At 48.3% G+C, this 23,773-nt stretch overlaps 1 protein-coding gene across 2 annotated transcripts in view; it reads left to right on the forward strand.

The window, feature by feature from the left end:
- The window catches only part of BTAF1 (B-TFIID TATA-box binding protein associated factor 1), a 324,567-nt gene that overhangs the window by 196,964 nt on the left and 103,830 nt on the right, over nt 1-23,773 (forward strand). For both annotated transcript variants that reach the window (XM_063962035.1, XM_063962034.1), the window contains exon 21: nt 20,521-20,711. In XM_063962035.1, coding sequence (XP_063818105.1) covers nt 20,521-20,711 — 191 coding nt within the window. The remainder of the gene's footprint in view (nt 1-20,520; nt 20,712-23,773) is intronic.

A 23,773-nucleotide genomic window follows, 5' to 3' on the forward strand; every position in this document is an offset into this window, starting at 1 on the left:
ACCAAACGGACTGAAAGGGGTCCCATGCTGACACATGAGACCCCTTACCCCGAATGCAGAGAGACCTGTCAGTGACAGCTGTCACTGAAAGGTCTCTAAAGCCAATCAGGAAGCGCAACTTCGTTGCGCTCATCTGATTGGCTCTGCGCGTCTGAGCAGACAGCGCATCGCACAGCCCCGTCCATTATATTCAATGGTGGGAACTTAGCGGCTAGCGGTGAGGTCACCCGCCGGTCAGCGGCTGACCGCGGGTTAACCCCACCGCTACCCGCAAAGTTCCCACCATTGAAACTAATGGAGCGGCTTTGCGATGCGCTGTCACAGCACAGACAGCGCACAGCCAATCAGGTGAGCGCCACGGAAGTAGCGCTTCCTGATTGGCTGAAGGGACTTCAGTGACAGGAGTCACGTGATGTCCCGGGATTCGGGAGAAAGGGGTCTGATGTGAAAGCATGGGACCCCTTTCTTAGTCCGGTGGATCGGTGTTCGTTTTTTTTTTATTGCCAAGTACGTGGATTATCTCTGGACCTGGATTTACCTCTGGACGCTGGAAGGTGAGTATAATTTTTTCACAGGTACCTCGGATCGTCGGAGACCGTGGCAGTCGGCGTGTCAACATGGGTAAGTATGTGTGTGTCGGTAGTGTGTAATAAAGTTTTACTATCAAGGTGTGTGTGTACTGTTTTTATTTGGGTATTTTTTTCCCAGTAGTACTACAGGTACCAGCGGGCCCGTTTTTCTCCCGCATGCTGGTACTTGTGGTTCTCCAAGTACCAGCTTGCGGGGGAGGCTTGCTGGGACTTGTAGTACTACTGGAAAAAACAATATCTTTTTATTATCACAAAAGGCTATCAGCCCCCCCATCCGCAGCCCATTGGATGGGGGGGGGACAGCCTCGGGCTTCACCCCTGGCCCTTGGGTGGCTGGGGGGGACCCCTTGATTGTAGGGGTCCCCACTCCCCCAGGGTACCCCGGCCAGGGGTGACTAGTTGGATATTTAATGCCACGGCCGCAGGGCACGGCATAAAAGTGACCCCCGGCTGTGGCATTATCTGTCCAGCTAGTGGAGCCCGATGCTGGTGTTAAAAATACGGGGGACCCCTACTCTTTTTGTCCCCCGTATTTTTGGCACCAGCACCAGGCGCAGAGCCCGGTGCTGGTTTTAAAAATACGGGGGATCCCTGCCCAATTTTCCCCCGCATTTTTAGAACCAGGACCAGCTCGAAGAGCCCGAGGCTGGTTATGCTTTGGAGGGGGGACCCCACGCCATTTTTTTTTCCGGGTTTTTCCCGTTATTTCAAATCGCGGCAAAATCTGCCAAATCGGCCGATTTTCGCCCGCGGTTCTGGCGAATCCGTTTTTCATTGAATATGGTGAATTCCGGCACCCACCTGCCGGAATTCACCTGGCGAATTGAGTCGAATTAAAAAACAGCGAAAAATTGCCGCGATTCGCCGTGAATTGCATATACCCCATAGATTTTTAAAATTAAGATTTTCTCTGATTCACTGACTGGTAGCCGATCATTGATGTCTGCCAATTGGCGATTCTGGTGTGGGAAGCGTTGTTTAGATGTATCAGGGGCCTTAAGAAACAAGGGGATCATAACGTACACCTTGTATCAATCTGTCACCTTTTTATGGGTTTCTGTATTGACTCTTAGGGGAGAAGGTGCTTTACAGTCTGCCAGAGGCTTTCCACGTCCGTGTTTTTCCACAATGTCTTGTGCCCATGTGAATGCCAGCCTCTGCCAAAATGAAAGTAGAGATGATGGTGCCCTATATTCGAATACCATACATCCTCTACTGATCATTCAGTAGAATCCGTGCTGATGGACAGACGCCTTTGTTTCCATACAAGTCTCTCTCTCTGTGGCCATCTGGTTACTGTGCAAATCTGAATAGGAATGTGCTAATTTAGGCACTGCTGGCTGATCTGCAACCCTATTTCTGTTGCTATATGACCTATTTCTCTGACGTCCTAAGTGGATGCTGGGGACTCCGTCAGGACCATGGGGATTAGCGGCTCCGCAGGAGACAGGGCACAAAAGTAAAAGCTTTAGGATCAGGTGGTGTGCACTGGCTCCTCCCCCTATGACCCTCCTCCAAGCCTCAGTTAGATTTTTGTGCCCGGCCGAGAAGGGTGCAATCTAGGTGGCTCTCCTAAAGAGCTGCTTAGAGTAAAAGTTTTGTTAGGTTTTTTATTTTCAGTGAGTCCTGCTGGCAACAGGCTCACTGCTACGAGGGACTTAGGGGAGAGAAGTGAACTCACCTGCGTGCAGGATGGATTGGCTTCTTAGGCTACTGGACACCATTAGCTCCAGAGGGAGTCGGAACACAGGTCTCACCCTGGGGTTCGTCCCGGAGCCGCGCCGCCGACCCCCCTTGCAGATGCCGAAAAGTGAAGGTCCAGAAACGGCGGCAGAAGACTCTTCAGTCTTCATAAGGTAGCGCACAGCACTGCAGCTGTGCGCCATTGTTGTCAGCACACTTCATAGCAGCGGTCACTGAGGGTGCAGGGCGCTGGGGGGGGGCGCCCTGGGCAGCAATGTTAGTACCTTATTCTGGCTAAAAATACATCACATATAGCCCCTGGGGGCTATATGGATGTATTTAACCCCTGCCAGGTCTCAGAAAAACGGGAGAAGAAGCCCGCCGAAAAGGGGGCGGGGCCTATTCTCCTCAGCACACAGCGCCATTTTCCCTCACAGAAATACTGGTGGGAAGGCTCCCAGGCTCTCCCCTGCACTGCACTACAGAAACAGGGTTAAAACAGAGAGGGGGGGCACTTATTTGGCGATATGTATATTTCTCTAACGTCCTAGTGGATGCTGGGACTCCGTCAGGACCATGGGGAATAGCGGGCTCCGCAGGAGACAGGGCACATCTAAATAAAGCTTTTAGGATCACATGGTGCGTACTGGCTCCTCCCCCTATGACCCTCCTCCAAGCCTCAGTTAGGTTTTTGTGCCCGTCCGAGAAGGGTGCAATCTAGGTGGCTCTCCTAAAGAGCTGCTTAGAAAAAGTTTTTTTAGGTTTAAATCTCAGTGAATCCTGCTGGCAACAGGATCACTGCATCGAGGGACTTAGGGGAGAGATTTCCAACTCACCTGCGTGCAGGATGGATTGGAGTCTTAGGCTACTGGACACTTAGCTCCAGAGGGAGTCGGAACACAGGTCCTCCTGGGGTTCGTCCCGGAGCCGCGCCGCCGATCCCCCTTACAGACGCTGAAGACGGAGGTCCGGAAAGCAGGCGGCAGAAGACTCCTCAGTCTTCATGAAGGTAGCGCACAGCACTGCAGCTGTGCGCCATTGTTGCTACACGTCTCACTGATTCAGTCACGGAGGGTGCAGGGCGCTGCTGGGGGCGCCCTGGGCAGCAATATTAAATACCTTTAGTGGCAAAATAAATACATCACATATAGCCATTAAGGCTATATGTATGTATTTAACCCAGGCCAGTTTTCTTAAAACCCGGGAGAAAAGCCCGCCGAAAAAGGGGCGGAGCTTATTCTCCTCAGCACTCAGCGCCATTTTCCTGCTCAGCTCCGCTGGTGAGGAAGGCTCCCAGGACTCTCCCCTGCACTGCACTACAGAAACAGGGTAACAAAGAGAAGGGGGGCATAATTTGGCGATATTGATATATTAAAAGCGCTTATATCAAAAACAACACCTTCTAGGGTTGTTTATATACATTTATAGCGCTTTTGGTGTGTGCTGGCAAACTCTCCCTCTGTCTCCCCAAAGGGCTAAGAGGGTCCTGTCTTCGATTAGAGCATTCCCTGTGTGGCTGCTGTGTGTCGGTACGTGTGTGTCGACATGTATGAGGACGATGTTGGTGTGGAGGCAGAGCAATTGCCGGTAATGGTGATGTCACCCCCTAGGGAGTCGACACCGGAATGGATGGCTTTAGTTATGGAATTACGTGATAATGTTAGCACATTACAAAAGTCAGTTGACGAAATGAGACGGCCGGAAAACCAGTTAGTACCGGCTCAGGCGTCTCAGACACCGTCAGGGGCTGTAAAACGTCCCTTACCTCAGTCAGTCGACACGGGTACCGACACAGATGAATCTAGTGTCGACGGTGAAGAAACAAACGTATTTTCCAATAGGGCCACACGTTATATGATCACGGCAATGAAGGAGGCTTTGCAGATCTCTGATACTGCTGGTACCTCAAAAAGGGGTATTATGTGGGGGGTGAAAAAACTACCTGTAGCTTTTCCAGAATCAGAGGAATTGAATGACGTGTGTGACGAAGCGTGGGTTAACCCAGATAGAAAACTGCTAATTTCCAAGAAGTTATTGGCATTATACCCTTTCCCACCAGAGGTTGGGGCGCGCTGGGAAACACCCCCTAGGGTGGATAAGGCGCTCACACGTTTATCAAAGCAAGTGGCGTTGCCGTCTCCTGATACGGCCGCCCTCAAGGATCCAGCAGATAGGAGGCTGGAAACTACACTGAAGAGTATATACACACATACTGGTGTTATACTGCGACCGGCAGTAGCCTCAGCCTGGATGTGCAGTGCTGGGGTAGTGTGGTTGGATTCTCTGACTGAAAATATTGATACCCTGGATAGGGACAGTATTTTATTGACTCTAGAGCAATTAAAGGATGCTTTTCTTTATATGCGAGATGCTCAGAGGGATATTTGTACTCTAGCATCAAGAGTAAGCGCGATGTCCATATCTGCCAGAAGAAGTTTATGGACGCGACAGTGGTCAGGTGATGCGGATTCCAAAAGGCATATGGAAGTATTGCCATATAAAGGAGAGGAATTATTTGGGGTCGGTCTTTCGGACCTGGTGGCCACGGCAACTGCCGGCAAATCCACTTTTTTACCTCAGACCCCCTCCCAACAGAAAAAGACACCGTCTTTTCAGCCGCAGTCCTTTCGCTCCTATAAAAACAAGCGACCAAAAGGACAGTCTTATCTGCCGCGAGGCAGAGGAAAGGGTAAGAGAGGGCAGCAAGCAGCCCCTGCCCAGGACCAGAAGCCCGCCCCGGGTTCTACAAAGCCATCAGCATGACGCTGGGGCTTTACAAGCGGACTCAGGAGCGGTGGGGGGTCGACTCAAGATTTTCAGCAATCAGTGGGCTCGCTCACAAGTGGACCCATGGATCCTGCAGATAATATCTCAGGGTTACATGTTGGAGTTCGAAAGGTCTCCCCCTCGCCGGTTCCTAAAGTCTGCTTTACCAACGTCTCCCTCAGAAAGGACGTCGGTTTTGGAAGCCATTCACAAGCTGTATTCTCAGCAGGTGATAGTCAAGGTACCCCTCCTACAACAGGGAAAGGGGTATTATTCCACACTATTTGTGGTACCGAAGCCGGACGGTTCGGTAAGACCTATTCTAAACCTGAAATCCTTGAACCTGTACATACAGAAATTCAAGTTCAAGATGGAGTCACTCAGAGCAGTGATAGCGAATCTGGAAGAAGGGGACTTCATGGTGTCCCTGGACATAAAAGATGCTTATCTGCATGTCCCAATTTACCCCTCACACCAAGGGTATCTCAGGTTCGTGATACAAGACTGTCATTATCAGTTTCAAACGCTGCCGTTTGGTTTGTCCACGGCCCCTCGGGTCTTTACCAAGGTAATGACCGAAATGATGGTTCTTCTACGAAGAAAAGGCGTATTAATTATCCCTTACTTGGACGATCTCCTGATAAGGGCAAAGTCCAGAGAACAGCTGGAAGTCGGTGTAGCACTAACCCAGGTAGTGCTTCAGCAACACGGGTGGATTCTGAATCTTCCAAAATCTCAATTGACCCCGACAACTCGTCTGCTGTTCCTGGGAATGATTCTGGACACGGTTCAGAAAAAGGTGTTTCTCCCGGAGGAGAAAGCAAGGGAGTTATCCGAACTTGTCAGGAACCTCCTAAAACCAGGAACTGTGTCAGTACATCAATGCACAAGAGTCCTGGGAAAGATGGTGGCTTCTTACGAAGCGATTCCATTCGGCAGATTCCATGCACGGACATTTCAGTGGGATCTGCTGGACAAATGGTCCGGATCGCATCTGCACATGCATCAGCGGATAACACTGTCACCAAGAACAAGGTTGTCTCTCCTGTGGTGGTTGCAGAGTGCCCATCTGTTAGAGGGCCGCAGATTCGGCATACAGGACTGGGTCCTGGTGACTACGGATGCCAGCCTACGAGGCTGGGGAGCAGTCACACAAGGAAGAAACTTCCAGGGCGTGTGGTCAAACCTGGAGACGTCCCTTCACATAAATATACTGGAGCTAAGAGCGATCTACAATGCTCTAAGCCTGGCAAAATCGCTGCTTCAGGGTCAGCCGGTGTTGATCCAGTCGGACAACATCACGGCAGTCGCCCACGTAAACCGACAAGGCGGCACGAGAAGCAGAAGAGCAATGACAGAAGCTGCAAGGATTCTGCGCTGGGCGGAGAATCATGTCATAGCACTGTCAGCATTGTTCATCCCGGGAGTGGACAACTGGGAAGCAGACTTCCTCAGCAGACACGACCTTCACCCGGGAGAGTGGGGACTTCATCCAGAAGTCTTCCACATGATTGTGAACCGTTGGGAAAGACCAAAGGTGGACATGATGGCGTCTCGCCTCAACAAAAAATTGGACAGATATTGCGCCAGGTCAAGAGACCCTCAGGCAATAGCTGTGGACGCTCTGGTAACACCGTGGGTGTACCAGTCAGTGTATGTGTTCCCTCCTCTGCCTCTCATACCAAAGGTACTGAGAATTATACGGAAAAGAGGAGTAAGAACAATACTGGTGGCTCCGGACTGGCCAAGAAGAACTTGGTATCCGGAACTTCAAGAGATGCTCACGGAGGATCCGTGGCCTCTACCTCTAAGAAGGGATCTGCTTCAGCAGGGACCTTGTATGTTCCAAGACTTACCGCGTCTGCGTTTGACGGCATGGCGGTTGAACGCCGGATTCTAAAAGAAAAGGGCATTCCAGAGGAAGTTATTCCTACCTTGATTAAGGCTAGAAAGGAAGTGACTGTACAACATTATCACCGCATTTGGCGAAAATATGTTGCGTGGTGTGAGGCCAAGAAGGCTCCAACGGAAGAATTTCAATTGGGTCGATTCTTACATTTCCTGCAAGCAGGATTGTCTATGGGCCTAAAATTGGGGTCCATTAAAGTTCAAATTTCGGCCTTATCAATCTTCTTCCAGAAGGAATTGGCATCAGTGCCTGAAGTACAAACTTTTGTCAAAGGTGTACTACATATACAACCCCCAATAGTGCCTCCAGTGGCACCGTGGGATTTGAACGTAGTTTTGAATTTTCTCAAATCTCATTGGTTTGAGCCTCTAAAATCGGTAGATTTAAAATACCTTACATGGAAGGTAACCATGCTATTGGCCCTGGCTTCAGCCAGGAGAGTTTCAGAGTTGGCGGCTTTATCATACAAAAGCCCATATCTGATTTTCCATTCGGACAGGGCAGAACTGCGGACACGTCCTCATTTTCTCCCTAAGGTGGTTTCGGCTTTTCACTTGAACCAGCCTATTGTGGTGCCTGCGGCTACTAGCGACTTGGAGGACTCCAAGTTACTGGACGTTGTCAGAGCATTAAAAATATATATTTCAAGGTCAGCTGGAGTCGTTGTTTATATTGTATGCACCCAACAAGATGGGTGCTCCTGCGTCTAAACAGACGATTGCACGTTGGATCTGTAGCACAATCCAACTTGCACATTCTGTGGCAGGCCTGCCACAGCCTGAATCTGTAAAGGCCCACTCCACAAGGAAAGTGGGCTCATCTTGGGCGGCTGCCCGAGGGGTCTCGGCATTACAACTTTGCCGAGCAGCTACGTGGTCAGGGGAGAACACGTTTGTAAAATTTTACAAATTTGATACTCTGGCTAAGGAGGACCTGGAGTTCTCTCATTCGGTGCTGCAGAGTCATCCGCACTCTCCCGCCCGTTTGGGAGCTTTGGTATAATCCCCATGGTCCTGACGGAGTCCCAGCATCCACTAGGACGTTAGAGAAAATAAGAATTTACTTACCGATAATTCTATTTCTCATAGTCCGTAGTGGATGCTGGGCGCCCATCCCAAGTGCGGATTGTCTGCAATACTTGTACATAGTTATTGTTACAAAGATCGGGTTATTACTATTGTTGTGAGCCATCTTTTCAGAGGCTACTTCGTTTTTTGTTATCATACTGTTAACTGGGTTCAGATCACAAGTTGTACGGTGTGATTGGTGTGGCTGGTATGAGTCTTACCCGGGATTCAAGATCCTTCCTTATTGTGTACGCTCGTCCGGGCACAGTACCTAACTGAGGCTTGGAGGAGGGTCATAGGGGGAGGAGCCAGTACGCACCATGTGATCCTAAAAGCTTTATTTAGATGTGCCCTGTCTCCTGCGGAGCCCGCTATTCCCCATGGTCCTGACGGAGTCCCAGCATCCACTACGGACTATGAGAAATAGAATTATCGGTAAGTAAATTCTTATTATATATTAAAATGCTATAAGGGAAAAACACTTATATAAAGGTTGTCCCTGTATAATTATAGCGTTTTTGGTGTGTGCTGGCAAACTCTCCCTCTGTCTCCCCAAAGGGCTAGTGGGGTCCTGTCCTCTATCAGAGCATTCCCTGTGTGTGTGCTGTGTGTCGGTACGTGTGTGTCGACATGTATGAGGACGATGTTGGTGAGGAGGCGGAGCAATTGCCTGAAATGGTGATGTCACTCTCTAGGGAGTCGACACCGGAATGGATGGCTTATTTAAGGAATTACGTGATAATGTCAACACGCTGCAAGGTCGGTTGACGACATGAGACGGCCGGCAAACAAATTAGTACCTGTCCAGGCGTCTCAAACACAGTCAGGGGCTGTAAAACGCTCATTTACCTCAGTCGGTCGACACAGACACAGACACGGACACTGACTCCAGTGTCGACGGTGAAGAAACAAACGTATTTTCCTTTAGGGCCACACGTTACATGTTAAGGGCAATGAAGGAGGTGTTACATATTTCTGATACTACAAGTACCACAAGAAGGGTATTATGTGGGGTGTGAAAAAACTACCTGTAGTTTTTCCTGAATCAGATAAATTAAATGAAGTGTGTGATGATGCGTGGGTTTCCCCCGATAGAAAATTATTGGCGGTATACCCTTTCCCGCCAGAAGTTAGGGCGCGTTGGGAAACACCCTTTAGGGTCGATAAGGCGCTCACACGCTTATCAAAACAAGTGGCGGTACCGTCTCCAGATAGGGCCGCCCTCAAGGAGCCAGCTGAGAGGCTGGAAAATATCCTAAAAAGGTATATACACACATACTGGTGTTATACTGCGACCAGCGATCGCCTCAGCCTGGATGTGCAGCGCTGGGGTGGCTTGGTCGGATTCCCTGACTGAAAATATTGATACCCTTGACAGGGACAGTATTTTATTGACTATAGAGCATTTAAAGGATGCATTTCTATATATGCGAGATGCACAGAGGGATATTTGCACTCTGGCATCAAGAGTAAGTGCGATGTCCATATCTGCCAGAAGATGTTTATGGACACGACAGTGGTCAGGTGATGCAGATTCCAAACGGCACATGGAAGTATTGCCCTATAAAGGGGAGGAGTTATTTGGGGTCGGTCCATCGGACCTGGTGGCCTCGGCAACAGCTGGAAAATCCACCTTTTTTACCCCAAATCACATCTCAGCAGAAAAAGACACCGTCTTTTCAGCCTCAGTCCTTTCGTCCCCATAAGGGCAAGCGGGCAAAAGGCCAGTCATATCTGCCCAGGGATAGAGGAAAGGGAAGAAGACTGCAGCAGGCAGCCCATTCCCAGGAACAGAAGCCCTCCACAGCTTCTGCCAAGTCCTCAGCATGACGCTGGGGCCGTACAAGCGGACTCAAGTGCGGTGGGGGGTCGTCTCAAGAGTTTCAGCGCGTAGTGGGCTCACTCGCAAGTGGACCCCTGGATCCTACAAGTAGTATCCCAGGGGTACAGACTGGAAATTCGAGACGTCTCCCCCTCGCAGGCTCCTGATGTCTGCTTTACCAACGTCTTCCTCCGACAGGGAGGCAGTATTGGAAACAATTCACAAGCTGTATTCCCAGCAGGTGATAATCAAAGTACCCCTCCTACAACAAGGAAAGGGGTATTATTCCACACTATATTGTGGTACTGAAGCCAGACAGCTCGGTGAGACCTATTCTAAATGGGAAATCTTTGAACACTTACATACAAAGGTTCAAATCAAGATGGAGTCACTCAGAGCAGTGATAGCGAACCAGAAAGGAAGGGGACTATATGGTGTCCCTGGACATCAAGGATGCTTACCTCCATGTCCCAAATTGCCCTTCTCACCAAGGGTACCTCAGGTTCGTGGTACGGAACTGTCACTATCAGTTTCAGACGCTGCCGTTTGGATTGTCCACGGCACCCCGGGTCTTTACCAAAGTAATGGCCGAAATGATGATTCTTCTTCAAAGAAAAGGCGTCTTAATTATCCCTTACTTGGACGATCTCCTGATAAGGGCAAGGTCCAGAGAACAGTTGGAAGTCGGAGTAGCACTATCTCAAGTAGTTCTACGACAGCACGGGTGGATTCTAAATATCCAAAATCGCAGCCGTTTCCGACGACACGTCTGCTGTTCCTAGGGATGGTTCTGGACACAGTCCAGAAAAAGGTGTTTCTCCCGGAGGAGAAAGCCAGGGAGTTATCTGAGCTAGTCAGGAACCTCCTAAAACCAGGAAAAGTGTCAGTGCATCATTGCACAAGAGTCCTGGGAAAAATGGTGGCTTATTACGAAGCAATTCCATTCGGCAGATTCCACGCACTTTTCAGTGGGATCTGCTGGACAAATGGTCCGGATCGCATTTTCAGATGCATCAGCGGATAACCCTGTCTCCAGGGACAGGGGTGTCTCTCCTGTGGTGGTTACAGAGTGCTCATCTTCTAGAGGGCCGCAGATTCGGCATTCAGGATTGGATGCTGGTGACCACGGAGGCCAGCCTGAGAGGCTGGGGAGCAGTCACACAGGGAAAAAATTTCCAGGGAGTGTGATCAAGTCTGGAGATTTTTCTCCACATAAATATACTGGAGCTAAGGGCAATTTACAATGCTCTAAGCTTAGCAAGACCTCTGCTTCAAGGTCAGCCGGTATTGATCCAGTGGGACAACATCACGGCAGTCGCCCACGTAAACAGACAGGGCGGCACAAGAAGCAGGAGGGCAATGGCAGAAACTGCAAGGATTTTTCGCTGGGCGGAAAATCATGTGATAGCACTGTCAGCAGTGATCATTCCGGGAGTGGACAACTGGGAAGCAGACTTCCTCAGCAGGCACAACCTCCACCCGGGAGAGTGGGGACTTCATCGGGAAGTCTTCCACATGATTGTGAACTGTTGGAAAAGACCAAAGGTGGACATGATGGCGTCCCGCCTGAACAAAAAACTGGAAAAGTATTGCGCCAGGTTAAAAGACCCTCAGGCAATAGCTGTGGACGTTCTGGTAACACCGTGGGTGTACCAGTCGGTGTATGTGTTCCCTCCTCTGCTTCTCATACCCAAGGTATTGAGAATTATAAGACGTAGAGGAGTAAGAACTATACTCGTGGCTCCGGATTGGCCAAGAAGGACTTGGTACCCGGAACTTCAAGAGATGCTCACAGAGGACTCATGGCCTCTGCCGCTAAGAAGGGACTTGCTTCAGCAAGTACCATGTCTGTTCCAAGACTTACCGCGGCTGCGTTTGACGGCATGGCGGTTGAACGCCGGATCCTAAGGGAAAAAGGCATTCCGGAAGAGGTCATTCCTACCCTGGTCAAAGCCAGGAAGGAGGTGACCGCACAACATTATCACCACATGTGGCGAAAATATGTTGCGTGGTGTGAGGCCAGGAAGGCCCCATGAAGAAATTTCAACTCGGTCGTTTCCTGCATTTCCTGCAAACAGGAGTGTCTATGGGCCTCAAATTGGGGTCCATTAAGGTTCAAATTTCGGCCCTGTCGATTTTCTTCCAGAAAGAATTGGCTTCAGTTCCTGAAGTCCAGAAGTTTGTCAAGGGAGTACTGCATATACAACCCCCTTTTTGTGCCTCCAGTGGCACTGTGGGATCTCAACGTAGTTCTGGGATTCCTAAAATCACATTGGTTTAAACCGCTCAAATCTGTGGATTTGAAATATCTCACAGGGAAAGTGACCATGCTGTTGGCCCTGGCCTCGGCCAGGCGAGTGTCAGAATTGGCGGCGTTTGTCTCAAAAAGCCCATATCTGATTGTCCATTCGGACAGGGCAGAGCTGCGGACTCATCCCCAGTTTCTCCCTAAGGTGGTGTCAGTGTTTCACCGAACCAGCTTATTGTGGTACCTGCGGCTACTAGGGACTTGGAGGACTCCAAGTTGCTAGATGATGTCAGGGCCCTGAAAATATAGTTTCCAGGACGGCTGGAGTCAGGAAGACTGACTTGCTGTTATCCTGTATGCACCCAACAAACTGGGTGCTCTTGCTTCTAAGCAGATGATTGCTAGTTGGATGGGTAGTACAATTCAGCTTGCACATTCTGTGGCAGGCCTGCCACAGCCAAAATATGTAAATGCCCATTCCACAAGGAAGGTGGGCTCATCTTGGGCGGCTGCCCGTGGGGTCTCGGCTTTACAACTTTGCCGAGCTGATACTTGGTCAGGGGCACACCCTGACTGAGGAGGACCTGGAGTTCTCTCATTCGGTGCTGCAGAGTCATCCGCACTCTCCCGCCCGTTTGGGAGCTTTGGTATAATCCCCATGGTCCTGACGGAGTCCCCAGCATCCACTTAGGACGTCAGAGAAAATAAGAATTTACTTACCGATAATTCTATTTCTCGTAGTCCGTAGTGGATGCTGGGCGCCCATCCCAAGTGCGGATTGTCTGCAATACTTGTACATAGTTATTGTAACAAAAATCGGGTTATTATTGTTGTGAGCCATCTTTTCAGAGGCTCCGCTGTTATCATGCTGTTAACTGGGTTCAGATCACAGGTTGTACAGTGTGATTGGTGTGGCTGGTATGAGTCTTACCCGGGATTCAAAATCCTTCCTTATTGTGTACGCTCGTCCGGGCACAGTATCCTAACTGAGGCTTGGAGGAGGGTCATAGGGGGAGGAGCCAGTGCACACCACCTGATCCTAAAGCTTTTACTTTTGTGCCCTGTCTCCTGCGGAGCCGCTAATCCCCATGGTCCTGACTGAGTCCCCAGCATCCACTACGGACTACGAGAAATAGAATTATCGGTAAGTAAATTCTTATTTTTTCTGTCAGCCTAGGTGGACACTGGTGCTGTGAGGTATGGTGTAGAAGCACTGCGGGCACCAAGGAGTTAAACTACTGCAGAGTGCAGCAGAGGCTCCTCCTCCCCTATACTGCGCCTGCCCATGGGAAGGCACGTTTTTGAGGAGTGTGCTATTTACAGCCCTATTTAAACTTCTTTTTCTTTCTTTCTCTTTCTTTCTTTCTTTCTTTCTTTCTTTCTTTCTTTCTTTCTTTCTTTCTTTCTTTCTTTCTTTCTTTCTTTCTTTCTTTCTTTCTTTCTTTCTTTCTTTCTTTCTTTCTTTCTTTCTTTCTTTCTTTCTTTCTTTCTTTTTCTTCTTCAGCAGCAGTGCTGCTGCTGGATTCTGCTCCCCTCCGGCGGCTGGTGAACGGACCTCCATGGTCACTCTCGCCAGCCACCTCTCCTACACTGTGCCAAGGGGCGGAGGAGCCGCAGCCGGAGGGGAACTTTAGCAGCGTCAGCGCTGCTGCTGCTTGATGCAGCACCCGTCCGGTGGCCGGTGAAAGGACCTCCGCGGCCGCTCTCACCAGCCACCTCTCCTACACGATGCCAAGGGGCGGAGGAGCAGCAGCCGGAGGGAAACTTGGTAAGCAGCTTCCCGCAACACCACCTGTGGGGAGTGAGCAGCCCCCGGTGGTCCTGGCAGCGGGTCTCCGTCCTTCCTGAGCCACCGCTAGACCACCAGGGACTTGGCGGCCATTTTTCAGGGGGGATACATCTAGCGTCCCTAGGGTTCCAGGAGGGGGCGGGGATCCCCTGTAATTCCGCCCCCATTTCCTTGGCCATAGCCTGTCCAGGGTTTAGGCGCAATGGGGAATTTTTCTCCTCCCTCCTTTATTTGCTGTTCGGCCATTTTCAGCATTCTGCAGCCGACAGGCCAGCAGAGAGGATTGCAGTCCTGCTCCCCTATATCTCTCTGTCCTGGTGTCAGGTTAACTGTCTCCCACCCCACTTCTCTGTGCAGATGGTGGGGTACTTGTGTGCCTCTACATTTTATTTTAGTTTGACATTGCAAGTGGTACTGTTAGGGTCTCAGGTAGCCTTTTTTTTTTTTTAATTATTTTTCACATATTGTATTTTGTCAATTTAGCTAGCTTCCTGAGTCTGCTGTTTTAACAGTAGTCATTACTGTGTTTGGGCCACACAGTCCCAGTATCTCAGACACTGGTTTATTTATTGGTGTTCTGTTCTTGCGGTGTTTGATTTTGCCCATTATCTCTCTCTCTCTCTCTCTCTCATATATATATATCTATATATCTATATATATATATATATATATATACACACACACACACACACACACACACACACACACACACACACACACACACACACACACACACACACGTCTAAGGGAGCTATATGATTATAATCCCTAGATATATGTTCTCTTCCAAGATTATTTGACCACAGAATAACTAAAACAAGTTCAATTTATTCACATATTGCCATTGAACAGTACATTTGCAGTAAGTAATGTGTACATGACAAAATTTAAAATACAGGCTTCAGTTTTGGCACCGACATAAAATAACTGCCCTTGCAGGTTTGAAGATGTCATCCAGAGGGACTTCTTCCAAAGCCTCCCAGGAGTAACGGACCACTCCTGGGCTACACGCATACACTTGCACGTCTTGCAGGGAAATTTTTTCCTGTTTGCAACAAGACCACACAAGCCTTTGTGCGTGGCCCCGACTGGATCTGATTGGGCGGTTTTGTCTTCAGCCATGCGGGAGCTGGCTTCTCAACTGGTAGCCTCCAGGTTACCCCCGCCTTCTGTGTCAGTCTCTCCCGCAGAGCCACTGTCTCAGCCCCCACAACATCCCTCTGCGGAGCCAACGTGGGTGCGTGATCTTTCTCAATCTGTGCAGGGATTGGTACAGGTCTCCAATTCCCTACAACAGGCTCTGACTTCTACCATTCGGCAAAAGTCTTGCCGGGGATCTCCTGTCCTCACATTTACGGAGGAATCTTCGTCGGACGCCTCCTCGGATGAGGATGCTTCTACGTAGACCGCGGTGGACGATACCCTTCAGTCTCAGGACGTCTGTATGAAGCAGACCAGGGTGGATGATATCATCAAGGATGTTAATCTGCAGATTAAAGATACGGATGCGCCTGTAGATGCTGAGGCGCCTTTCTTCAAACGTAAGAAGAAGGCTCTTGCAGAGTTTCGTCCCTCTACTCACCTGTAGAGGGACGAAAGGAACCTTGGACACACCAGAAATTTCTTATTCGGGTGTCTCGCTGCATTCTTAACTTCTGTCCGGTACCGGAAGAGGAACAAAAGAAGTAGGAGACTCCTCCTCCAATGGATGCTCATGTGGCCAGATTGGTCAAGTCAACCACCCTGCCTATTCCTGATGTCACGTCTTTACAGGATCCAGCTGATAAAAAGTTGGACCAATTCCTCAAGACAGTCTGTACTAATGCAGGCACAGCTACCCGTCCTGCATTTACCTCTGCCTGGATGTCTTTAGCTATCAGTAGTTGGACAGATGCTCTAATGGATGGCCTCCAATCCAGGACACGACGCTCGGCTTTACTCTCCATGGTGGACCATATCAGAGTAGCTAGCACTTACTTGGGTGAGGCAGCTATAGATTCAGGTACATTTGCTGCCAAAATTTCTGCAGTCTCGGTGGCGGCTAGGCGTGCCTTGTGGCTTCACTCGTGGAGAGCGGATAATGACTCTCAAAAACTTTGAGTCTCTTCCCTTAACGGGTGACATCCTCTTTGGACCTGAATTGGCTAAAATTGTGACTAACCTGGCAACTGCCAAGACTGCTTTTCTGCCTTCGGCTCCAAAGTCCAATCAATCTTCCTTTCGCCCTCAGGGCAAACCAAAGGGTCAGTCTTCCTCCCGTGTACAGGGTTCCTCTTCTAAATCTACCAAACCGAAAGGTCGACAGTCCTGGGTTGGACGTCGTCAAACCCCTAAGCAACCCGACAAACCTTCAGCATGACATGAGGGGTCCCCACGAGGACTCCTCCATGGTGGTGCTCGGCTTTTACTATTCGCCGACATCTGTCTAAACTCCACGTCCAACTCTTGAGTGTTAGACATAGTATCCAGGGGATACAGCCTCTCTTTTCTGGATCGGCCACCTTGTTAATTTTTTACCACCAGCCTGCCAGTGGATGTGGGCAAGGCCACCGCCCTTCGGGCTTCCATCAGATCCCTCCTGATGGCAGGGGTCATTGTTCCCGTCCCCTCTCTTCAAAGGGGTATTAGTTTCTACTCAAAGCCAGACTGTTCTTTCAGACCCATTCTCAACCTGAAGAAGTTGAATCTTTTTCTTCTTGTTCCCAGGTTCAGGATGGAGTCTCTCCGGTCCATCATGCAGGCGCTGGAACTGGAAGACTTCATGGCCTCCTTGGATATTCAGGACGCCTACCTACACATCCCTATTCGGCCAGACCATCAACGGTTCTTGCGTTTCGTTCCGGGCCCTGCCTTTCGGTCTCTCCACAGCACAGAGAGTCTTTACCAAAGTTATGGCGGCCCAACTGCGCTTACAGAGAATCCGGATTCTTCCATACCTGGACGACCTTCTCCTCGCTTAGTCTCAAATGGTCTTACAACAGCACCTCAGAGTCACAATTGCGCTATTGCAATCCTATGGCTGGCTGATCAACTGGCGCAAGTCCAGCCTAACTCCGTCCCAGTCCATGCTTCATTTAGGGGCGTTTCTGGACACAAAGGTTCAGCGGGTGTTTCTACCCAGGAACAAGGTAGATATCCAGACGTTAAGGCTTTCCTCAAACATTGCAGTGTTTCCCTTCATCTTTGCATGAGGATCCTAGGCAAGATGGTCTCTTGTTTTTGACATGGTGGAGTATGCCAAATTCCACTCCAGACCACTGCAACTGGAATTGCTTTGGCGCTGGAACAGGTCACATCTCCATCTCGGGTCCAGCCGGATTTCACTGTCCAGGGATGCTTGCCTGTCCTGTGGGGGCTTCAGTCGTCCCATCTCACAGTGGGCCGCCCATTCCTAATCCAGGACTGGGTCATTCTGACCACGGATGCCAGGCTATGGGCAGCCACTCCTTCCAGGTTTGTTGGTCGGCTCAAGAGACAACTCTATCCATCAATGTTCTGGAGTTCTGAGCAATATACAGAGCTCTTTGCCAAGCAGGCCCTCTTCTTGGCAAGCCTGCCCAGACCCATACAGACAATGTGACTGCGTTCGCTTATATCAACCATCAAGGTGGCACCAGAAGTCAGGCCGCCATGCAAGAGGTTGGTCACATCCTCCGTTGGGCAGAACGCTCCCTACCGGCTCTGTCGACTATTTACATCCCCGGAATACAGAATTGGGAGGCAAACTTCCTGAGTCGACAAGAGGTCCATTCCGGAGAATGGTCACTTCACCCAATGGTGTGTTCCACCTTCTAGTGACTTGCTGGGGTCGGCTGCACATAGATCTGATGTCCTCCCATCACAATCACAAACCTCCTCGGTACGGATCTCGAACTCAGGATCCAGGCACGTTTCTCGTGGACGCTCTGATAGCTCCTTGGTCCTTTCCGAAGGTTTGTGTTTCCGCCGATTGCTCTCTTACCACGTGTACTCTGATGTCTAAAGCAGGAGCGGGTCACGGCCATCCTCATTGCCCCAGATTGGCCAAGACGGACTTGGTACACGGATCTTTGCAGCCTCTCCATTCAGCCTCCAGTTCGCCTGCCTCTTCGTCCGGACCTCCTATCCCAGGGCCCTTGCCTTCACCCCGACCTACCCCGTCTGGCTTTGACGGGGTGGCTGTCGAGAGGTCGGTCCTTAAGACTGTTCTCGGACCCAGTCATTGACACTATGCTCTCAGCCAGAAAACAGTCTTCGGCCCGCATATATCATAGTGTGTGGCGACGGTACTTTCAGTGGTGCTCGGATCGTCACTACAATCCCTTGAGATATCAGGTGTCCAGGGTTTTGGCTTTTCTTCAAGCCGGTTTGAACTTGAGACTTCGGCTTGCCTCCCTGATATTGCAGGTGTCTGCTTTTTCGGTTCTCTTTCAACGAAAGGTTGCCAATTCTTCAGCTATTCACACCTTTCTGCAGGGGGTGCTACGTTTGCAACCTCCTTTTGTCCCTCCTGTTCATCCATTGACGTGTCTTTAGTCCTCTGGATGCTTCAGCGGGCTCCATTTGAACCCTTGGATTCTGTGGACCTTGCTTGGCTTACTTGGAAGAATTGTCTTCCTGTTGGCAATTGCTTCGGCACGCCGGGTTTCCGACTTGAGTGCCATCTCACATATCTCCTTTCCTAGTTTTCCACTCAGATCGGGCAGTCCTACGTACTAGAATGGATTATCTTCCTAAACTTGTTTCCAGGTTCCACATCAATCAAGAGATTGTGGTTCTGTCCTTGCTACCCGCCACGACAGATGTTCTGGAGGAGTCCTTGGTCACACTGGATGTTGTACGGGCTCTCCGTACCTATGTTGCCAGAATGGAATTCTTCCTCAAATCGGACTCCCTTTTCGTTCTTTACGATGTCCGCAAGCGTGGCTGGCCTGCTTCTAAACAAACTTTGGCCTGTTAGATCCGCATTGCCATTAGACAAGATTATCTGCTGGCTGGGCGGCCTATTCCAGCATTCGTCAGAGCTCATTCCACTCTGTCGGTTGGCCCTTCTTGGGCGGTTCACCACAGCGCTTCTGCTGAACAGCTTTGCAGGGTGGCTACGTGGTCTTCCGTAAACACTTTCATCAAATTCTGTCAGTTTGACACCTTCGCCTCGGCTGATGTGGCCTTTGGGCGTTGTGTCCTCAGTGCAGCTCTGGAGCGTTCCCGCCCGTAACGGGACAGCTTTGGGACGTCCCAGAGTCAGTGTCCACCTAGGCTGACAGAAAAAATGGGATTTGTGTCTTGCCTGTAAAATCCTTTTTTCGGAAGCCGTGGTGGACACTGGGTGCCCGCCCTCACGCTCAGTTGCTTAGGTGTCCTTTCTGCTGCCATTCCGTGCCATGGCTCTCTTGACTTCTTCTCAGTGCGTCAACCATACTTTTCCTCCCAACTTTGATGTACATATACTGTAGTTGACAGCACCCCCATATATATAACGAGCATTGTCTGAAATACAAGAAAGGGGATTATTCAAGTGGTTGTAGGGTGACGATTCCCTTACACCCACAACATAAGAATATATTATATTGAGAGTGCAGATACCCAACCCCCGGGGCAGTACAGTGTGTGTGTGTGTGTGTGTGTGTGTGTGTGTGCGCGTGTGCGCGCGCGCGCCGGTCCTTTTTCTTTTTGGTTTCTTCTCTCCAGTGCCTGTTATTGAGGCTTGTTAAGATACAACTGGCTTCCCATGGGCAGGCGGGGTATAGGGGAGGAGGAGCCTCTGCTTCACTCTGCAGAAGTTTAACGCCTTGGTGCCCGCAGTGCTCCTACACCATACCCCACAGTCCCAGTGTTCACCACGGCTTCCGAAAAAAGGATTTTACAGGTAAGACAGAAATCCCCTTATTTTAGCCCAAGTTTAACACCACGTGGTAGTCTTGCCTCCTGGTCGCCATTATGGCGTTAGACAGCCATTCAACAGAGCACCTGCAGAGTATGCAGGCTTGGCTTGGCCATAGTGTTGCTCTCCAGTAATGGGTCTGTCCCTCATTATGGCAGATAGAGTGCTAACACGTTGGGTGTGTACATGCTCTGCTAGGGAATTCAACTGAAACCCTTTTATAATACAGTAAAAAAATAGACATCAGTCCTGGGTTCTACTAGGGTTATGGGGCTAGTGATATTGTGGTTTACAGGATACATGTTGTCTTTATGCAAATTAGTTTTGAACAGGATGGGTACACAAGAGTGAATAAAAAACAATATATATTTACTCAGATTAAAGGAATGAATGATGTGTGGAAGCATACAAGTAATACTATATAACATAATGCATGTCACATACAACTGCAAAGTAGGGAGAATGGTGACATCAAAAACAGAGGATTCCTTTTAAGTTGCAGTTTTCTGTAGTGTCTGATGTTTCCTTGGATGTTGGACATAATTGATGTAGTACTGGTGATTTTTGGAAGAAGCAGATTAATTTGACATGATTAGCTGTCCTCTGTCCACATCACCCTGTATGATCAGTGTATACACTACTTGGCATAGTGTCATTGCACTTTGTTGCAAAAAAAAAATCTCCATTGCAATATAGTGTGTGTAGATGCTAATTCACCGAACATTTAGCTAGTTTTTATTATACATGAATTATCATGTAATTTGTACTACTTTTCTTATAAAGGATCAAATTCTGAAAAAGATGGAGCATGCCACACGGTCACAAAGCACAGAGGAATAATTACCCTGTACAGACATCAACAAGCCGCTTTTGCAATTACTAGCAGACGGGGCCCAATTCCTAAAGCTACAAGAGCTCAGGTGTCTGAGTTGCCAACGGGAAGTGGTGGCCACGGTCCCCCAGAGTCTGATGAGGTACTTGCTGTTTGTTTGGTTGCACTCCAATGCAATGCATGTTTTTCTTTTTCTGACCTATATGCTGTCTCTGCATATGCATGTGTAATGCTCACATTTTAGCTAGACTTCATTTAGAACATTTTGTTTGTTTTGTGATCGCTTTAAAATCTACTGCATGATACACAATGATTAAGATGGCCATTAATAACTTTTATAAGGAAGGACAACAAATGACATTTGCTAATATGCAAATAATCCTCCTACATACAGCAGTCAGTAATGCCATTTGAAGGGTAATGCAGCTTGTGTTTTATGCCACCTTTTTACAGGAAATGGCTGGTAAGGCAGCAGCTTGCACTTGGCTGCCCACCAAATGTCACCGTGAAAGACTATCAGAATTCTTGGATCTGTGTCAGAAATGAGGTTATTATTAATGGCCAATTTAGTGATCCTTTAGAAAACAGTCTCCATTGCTGTAGTGCTGCAGTTCCTGTATGGCAAACGGCCTTACTGCAGACACTGTGCCTTTTGCAGTTGTAAGCAATTTGTCTGCATTTCATGATTGGAAATAAATTTGTGTAAGCCCTATCCTTTTGTTTAGGAGACCAATCTGAAATCAGCCAAATCTCCGCACATAGAGGCTGCTAAATAGTCCGGAATTTAGGTTTACACTAATACGGCACCCTTCTCATTTGTGTATGTACAGGTGTAAACTGCAAGTGGCGTCACAACGGAGATGCTTACAACGACGTCATCTGTAGTTGCTAAGAGTTATGCTCGTTTAATGTTGTGATTAACGGGCTCCTTGTCAATATCCTGAAGTATTAAAATGGTCAATGCTATCAATTTCTGTCTTAAGAATTGTTAAGTAGAGTCCGTGTCTGGTTCCTGCAGAACTGGCCAAAAAGTAATGGTCCAGGAGGTGGGACGACGATCGAGCAGGGGACACTTTTTTTTATAATTGTTTATTTTATACAAATAGGTGAACTAAGACTGAGCACCAGCAATCATTTTTAAAAGGCTGTGGTTTTGTCCTGCCCTGCTTTATTCAGTGCTTTGGTGTTTGTTGTGGGTGTGTAATTTTTCAGATGAAAAAAAAAATTATTGCAACAAACCTCTTTAGTACTTCATAATCTCCTACTCCCAGTGGGTGCATTATATGTGCAATGGACAGCTTCTTATTGCATCAGGTGCTCAAAATTGTCTGGGCTTTCATTTGTCTCCCAAATCACTTTACTCTCCAGACATCAAGTGTGTGTTAAATGGTTCTGCAAACAGTCCCCAGACTTTATGATTTGTTATGCTTATGTAAGGTATATATCTACTTATGTTTGTCTGTGTCATGTGTTTAGACTGTGACACATCAAGTCTATTAATACCCCACACTTCTCCCAACCTTCATTGAACAAGTTCCACTTATCCATATAAACAACGTTACTTTAACTCATTTTTTTATGTTTATTTTTTTAATGTAAGACAAATGGCTTGGGATCTGTGTGGTAAGCTAAAGTAGGATTGACAACAGCAGTATAATTAGAATCTTGATGTGCGATGACACATGCTGCAAAATCTACAGACTGTAACAGCATAGGCAAACGCGGGGGGGGTTTCTGGTTGCACGGAAACCCCCATCTTCTTGGCTAGTGGCTAAAATTATGACAGCAATGGTATATAATACGATTACTAGAGCTGCCGCCATATCATGCAGTGTAAGGGACAGAGCAGAGCTGCTGCACATGCCCAGTGGTAGCAGCTTCTTCTACCAAGTTTTGTGTGTGTGGATCTGAATCCTCAATCAGTGCACTGGACCAGAGAGTAGCTACCAGGAAGAAGAGATAGTAGAGGTGGGAGAATGTATGCTTAGAAAGTGCAGTACTGGTTTTATTATGTTTGTGTATTTGTTTCTTTCTTATAGCATGCTTAACCTTTTCTTGACCACTTATCTCATTTATATGATTTAAATATGTTTAATACAGCCTATACTATAGACCATCTATAGTGTTATATAGTCATACAGTATTCCATACAGTATTCAGTGTATAAAAGACCATTTTTTACATTAATGTCAGGTTCTTCTACCATTCCCCCAGACTCCTGCTCATGCTCTAATGTTCCACAGAGTGGGAGATTGTGGATTGCATTTGGAAACCCCCTCTAGAAATCCTGCGTTTGCCACTGAACAGATTGGTTAGTCTGGCCCATGCTGTATATTGTAGACTGTATATAGTAGCAGCACTGTCGGCCTTTGAAGGGAATAAAATATATGAATGCTTCACTTTATCCGTCTTGCTGTGTTCTAATTAATTTGTGAACTCATAGGGAACTGTATTTACTAGATCTAGTTGTAGTTCGCTAGCTGTAACATAATGGGGGGGGGGGGGGGAGAATTACCATCAGCCGCAGTAATGGGTTAAGTTAACACACCTATTGCACAAAAATTCTGCTTATCGCCAGTATGCACGCTTCCGTTTATCACGCAATTCAATGATGAAAATGGCAAAATCGGCTACCATGCAGTAAATTTTGCTTGTTTTACAGGCGTTAAGTATAGGGAAAAATGGGGAAATCCTGCCTGTATCCCGAAAAACACAAACTAATATAGGTTAACATTATGGAAGCCTATTATTGGCCATAACAAAAAAGTATCTGGGGTTCTTAAAATGTGTCAAATGGCTGCTATATGCATTATGCTGAAACATCGAAAAAAACTATTGAAGCAACTTTTTTTGTGCAAAATAAATGCTCTACTTAAATTAGGGTACTAATATATGGATTGGTATCAGGTGAGCAGCAGTTGGGAGACCGCCGGGATGGCATCTGTCAGATGACCCTTGCTGGCTCGCTACAGGTTCTATTCCTACTCTGTGGGTGTCGTGGACACCCAAGAGTAGAAAATAGTCCCTGTTGTTCGGCATGCCGACCATCGGGCTAGTCAGTGTTCGGGATGCTGGCGCCTTTATTGTGACTGCCGGTCACATAACCACATGCCCTAGTATATATGTGGGTTTAAAAAAAATACAAAAAAAAATAAAATGCAAATAACTCCTGCCTGCAAGCCTAAAAACACCTCTCCCACTCAT

Source organism: Pseudophryne corroboree, chromosome 3, assembly GCF_028390025.1.
Source record: "Pseudophryne corroboree isolate aPseCor3 chromosome 3, aPseCor3.hap2, whole genome shotgun sequence".
Taxonomy (NCBI): Eukaryota; Metazoa; Chordata; class Amphibia; order Anura; family Myobatrachidae; genus Pseudophryne; species Pseudophryne corroboree.